Below are 9,479 nucleotides of genomic sequence, written 5' to 3'. Positions count from 1 at the left end.
TAACAAATATACATTTAACATGGCAAGTACATTTAGGCACACCCAATTAGAGCACAAGCAAGAAATTCAAGTAATATGCATATGATGCATGCCTGTCCTATGGCTGATGAGGCTCATCTATCGGTTATCCAGCCAACCCGACAAGTCTGAATTGTCCTTAGACTGTCCCCCCGACGTGCATCCCCAAGAGTCTATGCATAGATTTTTCCCAAATAATCAATATTGCTCAATGGGGGTAACATTTCCGGGAATTTATATAGTGCCCGGTCACACTTACGTCGTAGGGTCAACAGAGTATCGAGTTTTCAACCTGGTACACGTGGTGGCAAGCCACGGCACTTAATCCAGGGAATCTCGTATCTCAGGTTATTCAAATTCATAAGCCATATAAATAATTCAATTAAAATTCATCAACATCCACATCATTCTCAATCACATCTCATTCATCATTATACGTCAATCATATTCAATCATTATCCTTCATTATCACACCTCTCATTCCGTCCATCAATAGTTCCAATTCAAAGCATAATTCATTCTTTTCCAAATGAACTAAACTTAAAACATGCTCATTTTCTTAATAACTCAAAATCAAACCATATAACCTTTAAATCTAAATCTTTTTAAATAATCATATAAACAAAATCTCTAATTTTTTATAAAATTTCAGCAGCATCTCCTCTAAAACTCGGACTTGCCACCCTTTTCGGGTCCAAACCTGCTTTCTTTTTGAAATTGTTCCGGTAGAAATGTAGAGCTCGACGCGGTGAACGCGTGGCCGCAAACGGTGCGGCGATCGGAGCTCGAACGGAGGAGTTACGGGGGTTGGAAGGTTACCGTAAGGGTTCGGGAGTGTTTTTCTTCTCCCTGGGCATTTTCACGCTGCAGCTGGTGAAATGGAGAAAAAGGGCTTTCGGGCTCATTAAAAGTGTGGGTCCGGTTGGACCGACAGCCCGGTTCGGGTCCGGTTCAACCGGTTCGGCCCGTTCGGTCCAATTTTAGACCGTTTTCTTCGAAATTGGTGTCAAAATTCTCGTTTCGATGAGCTCTATCCTAATTTAATATAATATTTGCATTTCTAATCCTCCTTATTAAAAACTAATTTATTAACTAATTATCTACTAATTTAACCGGGGTTTACATCCGGACAGCTCCATCGTTGGTTCCCAACAACCGAACGGCAATACCCATGGCGGCAGAGACTTTGGCAATTGCGAAACCAGAAGCAGGGGAAGAACAGAATAGTATAGAGCAAGGACAGCAGTATCTTCTACTGACAATAGATCCTTCTCTGACGAGCTTCAATGGTGGCAGAACAGTGATCCTAATGGTGGCACAGAACTCACCAACAACCCTGGCAGTGGCAGAGATCCTTTCTTCCTCTTCTATGTGTGTGTGTTATGCGATGATGATGGCTTGGGCAGTAGCGGCGGTGTCAACCCAGCAGCAGCGACGGCATGGCGGTTCGGCGCTGATGGAAGCACGGCAGGGACGCAGCAGAGGCTCCGTCCTCCACTGGCTCTCGCGCGGTTCTCAGCGGCGATTCACATCCCCAGCAACGGTGACCGACACGACGAGCAGCTTCTTCCTCGCGGTGTCTGGCTCCCTTCGTGCTTGACAGCGTTTGGTGGTAATGAAGGCATGGCGGCGATGCTGTGCGGTGGCGGTGCGACGGCGGGCTGAATGTGGTTGGGTGTGGTGGTGCGTCTTCTTCCTCCTCTTCTCGCGGATCTCTCTCTCTCTCTCTCTCTCTCTCGCCAACAGCAGCGCCGGCGGTGGCAGTGACACCCACCACGCCGCCTTCCTCTCCTTCCACTTTCCCCTTTCCTGCGTCTCCCTTCCCCTCTCTTCCCTTTCTTTCTTCTTTCTTTCTTTTTTTTTTTAACTGATGCTGGGTATGGTCAAGGGGAACATTGGCTGTGGTTAGGGTTAGGTTAGAAGGGGTAAAGGCAAAAAGTTCTCAGTATATATATATATATATATATATAGTTTCAAATACCAGAATTTTCATATGGCATAAAGGCAGAAGGGGTATAAGTATGATGTGAAACAAGGTTACAAGATAGGCTTGATGCACAAAATAATATGTTTCAAACGTGTGATGGTAAAGCAAGGCGGAAAAAGGCTATAAAACAAGCTGGGGTTAAAATGATGTGCTTAACGCCCGTTTACTGATCTTATCTCAACTTCAGAGATTCAACTATTCAAACTTCAACATAACTTATCTCCACCATTCTTAACCGTACTTTGTTGAGCAACTCATCTGAAGGTTCTCAACTTTGTTAAACACTTTGTAAACCTTACAACTGGTCATAAGTCCCACATTAACAAAACTCTTTCTCGTAAAACAAGGTTTCACGACTCCCTTTGATGTCACTTACCAGAATGTAACTTACTTACAAGCTTCACCTTCCACGTTCATTAACTGTGTTCTAAGAACTAACGTATTATTTACCGTATCTAAGATCATACGTGACATTAAAACAAACCTTGAATTTACTTAGGACATAAGATTTTAGAAAGGAATAACAAACGACGAGGACAGTATTCAAATGATTTAAAAGAATGGATGAAATTGCAAGTAAACAGCATAAACAAGTAATGAAGATTGCCGAAAAGGAATCAATTGACAGTTAAAAGGGTAACTCTTGAATTCAACGAAATTCAATAGGATCATTAACAAGAAAACTAGTGTATTAGTTTAAAAAAAATTCAAACCGAGCTGAGAAAGTATGAGATTTTACAGAAGAGAAATAATTAAAGCCAAAACTGCCTAATTAAAAGGAGCACTTAATATTTTCAAAGGTCTATGTCTCGGTGTCATACCCAATTAGTTTCAATGTGGTATCAAAGAGTACAAAGTTCACGATGAGAAGTATAATGACAAGGATAGACATTCTAAAAAATTCAAACGGTAGTTTACGAACAAGAGGCGGACGCATTGAGAGTTTAAAGAACTACAATGGAAACAATGAGAGAAAAATTTTGCATTTGTCAGAATTAAAGTCAAGCTGAATCAAAGTATAAGATTTACAAGAGGAAAATGATCAAAGTCAATGGCGTCATTTACCGAATTCAAGAGAATATTTAAGAACATAACCAAATAACATGTCCACAGAGAAACGAAAAAACATAAGGAGGAATTATTTTACCTTTGAAAAAGAAAAGATATGAATTAATCATTTTTTTTCTTTGAAGAATATAAATGGTTATGTTACAACAAAACATATTCAAGTTGAAATAAGTTATGTGAGGGTTGTAAAATGAATGGTTATTTGGAACAAGAACAAAAATCTTTCTTCAAGAGTCTTGAAAGATATTTAAGTACATAACTAACAAGATACGCATAAAAACGGCAACAAAGTTGGTAAGAATCAAGTTACATTTAAGTAAAGAATCAAAAGTGAAATCTTTTATAAATCAGTAAAAGAGTAAACGTATATTGCAAATATGTAGGTTTAAACCATATAAAGAAATTTTGAAGTTCATGAAAAGAAGTGCATGTAAAAGTAAAAACGATTCTCATAAAAAAAATTTAAAAATTGATTGTGAATAAAATCAGACAAAGGACGCATCAATCAACTTCTTCAGAAAGATCCAAACAGAATCTCAAAAGAATATCATAAGGTATGGTGTAGCAAAACGAGTTCGAAGCTTATCGAGAAATTATGTTTTCCATGTATAGAAACACAAAATTAGAAGCCGTGATAGCAAGAATCTGTAAGATAGCTAATGAATATGGTTAGATTAGAATACACATAAAATGTAAAATATGAAACTAAAGAGTCAAATCATCTTAAGAAAGAATCTAATTCAGAAAATTTTGATAGAAAGAATAAAAGAAAAGATAATATATTGATCGAAACAAGTTCCAACTGAAATAGAATACAAAGTCCAGAAATAAAGATAGCTCAGGTCAATGACAATATTTTTTAAAAATTTTGAGATCATTCCTTATACTGAAACAAATTCAAGCTTGAATCAAAGGGTATAAAATTCATAAAGAGAAATAAGTGATGCATTGCAAACAGAGAGATTTCCGCTAAATAAGGAAGTTTTTCAAAACTTCATTTAAAATAGCGCATGCTAATTTTAAAATAACTTTGTCAAATGAAAATCAACTAAAAAGAGGCAAAAATCTTTCTTTTGAAGAATACTTAAATACATAATCAAATAAAGATATTCGTAAAAACTGTTAAATCACAATTTGTTAACAAAGGACTCGAAATAAAAACTTAAGAAGGTATACTGCATCAAAACAGATTCAAATGTATATCAAAGAATACATGACTCAAAAGGAAGTGCCTAAATAAAGAAGGTAAATACACCAAGAATTTTAAGCAGACATATGTAGTTAGGATCAAACAAGAGCGCATGTGAACAGGAGGACAGGATTGGAAAATAATCCGATCACTTTCCAAGAAAAGAATCGCAAAGAAAAACCTTAGAGCATACCACAAGAACAAGATACATGATATTCGCAGAGTTCAAGATTCCTAACCGAATAGCCTCAATAATTAACTCCTGACGTTCCCAAAACCCGCGATTCGCATTTTCTATAACTCGCATAATGTCTATGATAACCCATTGGTACTTCCATATACATAATTCACTAGTGTTAAGCCGGCCAAACATAATACTAGAAATTATGCAATGCAAGGCCTATGGCATTAATCAATAGACTGTCATGTGCATAAAGCTCTAATTCTCGTTATCCGAACAAGACCTACTACATGACAGACGCTCAGAGTATGCAATTGAAGCATAATCGGTCCATTCCTTAGGCTCTACAGGAAAGACCGCTCTGATACCATAATGTAACACCCTCACTATCAAAAGTCACGTTTCCGGCTGCGCTACTCTGATAGCAAGAGGTATTACGACTACTTTACATACTAACTATTAAAATAGGAGCCTGTGACTCAATACTGTATCGCTGATTTCTTTTTTCAAACCGGAAATAAATACTTTATCTTAATAAAAATACAAGCAGGCATAGATTCATATACAAGACTCCTTACATAATATCTCATAATATAATATACATATAAAACATACAACTCCTATCCCTCTTATAAAAAAAGACGAGGGAAGAAAATAATCTAATTAACAGAACAACATATAAACCAAACGCAATATAATTCTTCTTAATGCTTCTTCATCCGGTTCCTGAAAAGGTAAAGCTGTAGGAGGTGAGAACCTAACCACACGGTCTCACCACAGAGTTTCAAAGTTGTCATAAGAAGATATTCAATAAGAAAACTGTTTTCAAGCTCAGTGATTATCTAATCCAGGGAACCTCGTATCTCAGATATTTCAAATTCATAAGCCATATAAATAATTCAAAGATCATATCTCAACATTCTCAACATTCTCAACATCATAATCATTCATCAATCCAAATCTCATTTCCAAATTCATTCAAAAACCATATTTCAGAGAAAATTCTCAATCATCCTTCTTTCCATTCCGTTCACTAACAATCCCAATTCAAAACATATTTCTTTCTTTGATAAATAAATCAACCTTAGGACATGTAATGTTTTAAACCAAATCTTTTCAGATAATACTTAAAGTGGAACTTCCAATTTTATAAAATTTCGGCAGCATCTCCTCTAAAACTCGGACACTGCCACCCTTTTCGGGTCCCATCCAAACATTTCTCAAATATTTTTCAACCATTTCCAAATCTCAAACATTTTTCAGAGTTGAGCCAGTTCCAATACCAAATTATTTTTAAATCAAACCAATTCCAACAGTAAAACTCTTCTTAAAATCAAATCAGCTCAAATAGTAGTTCATTTATAAAATCAGACCAGCCCCCAAAATCGATTCATTTATATTACTAAGTAAACTCCAAAACCAAGAAAAATCCACTTTTCATACTAATCAAGCAAATAACATTTCAAACCGGTTTTTATCAACAACCATACACCACTCACGCAATCAAGCATCCAATAATCCAGTCCAACTAACCATCATATCCACAAGACAAATATAATCACAGAAATATATCTTTTTACATCAATATCTATTTATCACAACTCTGAATTATAAAATAAATTTTAAGAAAACCCCTACCTCAGTTAGCTGAGTCCACGTAACTAATCGTGATAATTTCCTTTTCTTTCAATTCATGGCGACAGTGATAACAATAACCCCCCACGGGAACAGCAACAGCAACTTTGGAAGAAAATTTAATAGGAACTGAAGCAAATGCAAGGGCAGAATAGAACAAATCATCAAAGGAACAATAACCAGAATATTGGTTGTAGAACAAAACCAATCTTACCCAAAAGAAATACGGGAATGGAGCAGCAGCTTTGGTACTCAGAAGAACACAGACCAAAGACCAGGGCATACATCCTAGGGGCAGCATTAACCGGGGTAATAGCGACGTCAATTCCAATGATACTCCAGTAACAGTGACATCAATAATTCTCATAGCAGTAACCAAGGTTGCAACAAAATAGAGAGTTCAAATTCAATGGAATCGGAAATGGAAATGAATTTAATGGAATTGAAAATAGAGATAGCTTACAATAGGGTTTCCGGGCAGCTCCATCGTTGGTTCCCAACAACCCCAACGGCAATACCCATGGCGGCAGAGACTTTGGCAATTGCGAAACCAGAAGCAGGGGCAGAACAGAACAGTATAGAGCAAGGACAGCAGTATCTTCTTCTGACAATAGCTCCTTCTCTGACGAGCTTCAATGGTGGCAGAACAGTGATCCTAATGGTAGCACAGAACTCACCAACGACCCTGGCAGCGGCAGAGATCCTTTCTTCCTCTTCTATGTGTGTGTGTTATGCGATGATGACGGCTTGGGCAGTAGTGGCGGTGTCAACCCAGCAGCAGCGACGGCATGGCGGTTCGGCGCTGATGGAAGCACGGCGGGGACGCAGTAGAGGCTCCCTCCTCCACTAGCTCTCGCGCGGTTCTCTGCGGCGATTCACAGCCCAGCGACGGTGACCGACACGACGAGCAGCTTCTTCCTCGCGGTGTCTGGCTCCCTTCGTGCTTGACAGCGTTTGGTGGCAATGAAGGCATGGCGGCGACGCTGTGCGGTGGCGGCGTGACGGCGGGCTGAACGTGGTTGGGTGTGGCAGTGCGTCTTCTTCCTCCTCTTCTCGCGGATCTCTCTTTCTCTCTCTCTCTTGCCAATAGCGGCGGCGGCGGTGGCAGTGACACCCACCGCGCTGCCTTCCTCTCCTTCCCCTTTCCCCTTTCCTGCGTCTCCGTTCCCCCCTCTTCCCTTTCTTTCTTCTTTCTTTCTTTTTTTTTTTAACTGATGCTGGGTATGGTCAAGGGAACATTGGCTGTGGTTAGGGTTAGGTTAGAAGGGGTTAGGGTTTTGGGGTTTGATTTGGGAATTAGGGTTTAATTTGGGACAAAAGTAAAATTAAGAATTCTGGGTAAATTGGGGTTTGGTCAATTTTAATAAAATTAAAGTATATTATAAAAATTTGAAATCTAATTTCCAGTTATCAATATATTTAAATATAAATACATGTATAATTTAATTTATTTTCAAAACATTCATTCCTTCCTAATAAATATTCTATCTTTGTAAAATACACTTGCAAAAAATCATTTATAAGAGTATTCTCCTTCTCTTTCCTTCATTCCTTCCTCTCTTCTCTTTGCTATTTATAACATAACTACATAACTATTTTTAGAGCATATGTTGGCTAAACAAATCATTCATTCCTCTCTTTTCTCTTTTCTTCATTTTGCTTCATATATAGATTCATCAAAAGATCATATATATTCATACCAAGTTACGAACCTTAAAAGTTAAAACGATGGAGGCCACTTTGTAGTGTCTCACCAAACCAACAAAGCTTGTATATTAACAAATGACATCATACTCGTGCATCGCGTGTAACTACATTATAGGGCCACAAACACGTACACTCTTGGAGTTTCAGCATTTCCATCGAGTAAACTTGCATTCAAAGTCAAGAATAAAGGAACGGTGGGGTAAAGTTACACAAAACTACTCTCAAGGACATCCCTTAGCTAGAAAGAGATTTATGTAATATTTAGAAAACAAATTAGATTAATTTTATTTGTCATAATTACTAATACACTTCTATTTATTGTAGCAAAAAAAATGTTTTTTTTTTTTTTTCTGTAATAAGTCACAAATTCACAACATCCAACAAACCAGCATTTTCCTGTATCAACACCACCATCATTGTCATCACCACCAGCTTCCTTGTTATTAGAGTTCAATTCCTCAACTCCTTTCTCTGCTAGCAACCTCAATACATCGAAAACGATAGAAAATTAAACTGTGTTATGAAATATGAAAACATAGGCCACGGCTTCATAAGAATTAAGTAGATACTAATTATTCTTCTTTTATTTTATTTTATGTTTATATTTATATTGATTATGTTTATTGATCAAATATATAGTTAATAAATATAAGAATATAATATATAGTAGCTATAGTTTTCTTGTTAAAGATATAATTTTATAAAATCCACGTGTCAATATTAATACTAGTTAATGTATAATTTTATTTAAAGATGTTAAGAATTCGATCAACTACTTTCAGTTTGAGAAATATAAAAGATAATAAGTTAATTTATCCATTGTTAAACCAATCGAGTGTTGATAATCCACCAACTTTTTAGTTTAAGTAGTAGTAAACAGTAGCTAGTACTCTCTATAGTCCACCTAGGTCCTAATCTAGTGTTCAAACTAGGAGGGTGTAAGATCCGACTCAAAATTCAGTATGGACTCGAAATTTATTTTGTTAGATTTGTGTTTGTTATTTTTATTTAATTAGGTGTATTTTTACTCTTTTAGGTAATCCAGTTTGATTCGAATTCATATTATATAATTAAAACACATTCTATAATAAAATTAGAAATCGATTCCATAGTTATAATTCGATTTAACTATGCCTATAAATCAAAATTCAAATCCAATAATAAACCTGACTTATCTTCAGCTAAAGAGAATATCGCTGATAACAAATTCACTCAGAAACAAACTCAAATAATGACGGAAAGATCAACAAATATCTCAACCTCTTTAAAGAAGTAATATTCAATAAATATTAAACCCTAACTATGTAAAAGATACGCTACTCATTCTAAGTAACATTATACTCATCTTCTATTACTAATTTGAGCGTCGGAGTGCCTTTACAGGTGTCCTCCACCACCGTTTTTCCGGAAGTCGACGTATTACCTCATCCGTCTCAAGCGAAAGAAAGCTCATTCCCTGAACAGAACGAGTTATACATCAAACCCGGCTTACCACGCAGAAATAGTTGATGTCCACTATGAAGCCGAATTTTATTTAACCTCATTACCATTTATTCGGTTCGATTACCTACCCTCTTTTGTAGATTTTGATCAATAGCAAAAAAGTAAAACAATCCACTTCCTCGACTTTTCATTATAGTCGAATTATTAGTGATCAAAAGATCACTAGAAACAAAAATTAAAAAGATAACCAA

At 36.6% G+C, this 9,479-nt stretch overlaps 1 protein-coding gene across 1 annotated transcript; it reads left to right on the top strand.

Moving 5' to 3' along the window:
* On the top strand, positions 6,447 to 6,906 carry LOC110268983 (the record flags this gene model as incomplete). The annotated part of the gene is given in 1 exon segment (XM_021116182.1): positions 6,447 to 6,906. A coding segment is annotated over 1 exon segment (419 nt), but the record flags the coding sequence as incomplete, so codon positions are not given.

This window comes from Arachis ipaensis, chromosome B02, assembly GCF_000816755.2.
Source record: "Arachis ipaensis cultivar K30076 chromosome B02, Araip1.1, whole genome shotgun sequence".
In the NCBI taxonomy this organism is placed as follows: Eukaryota; Viridiplantae; Streptophyta; class Magnoliopsida; order Fabales; family Fabaceae; genus Arachis; species Arachis ipaensis.
This window is presented reverse-complemented; position numbering and strand designations above follow the sequence as displayed.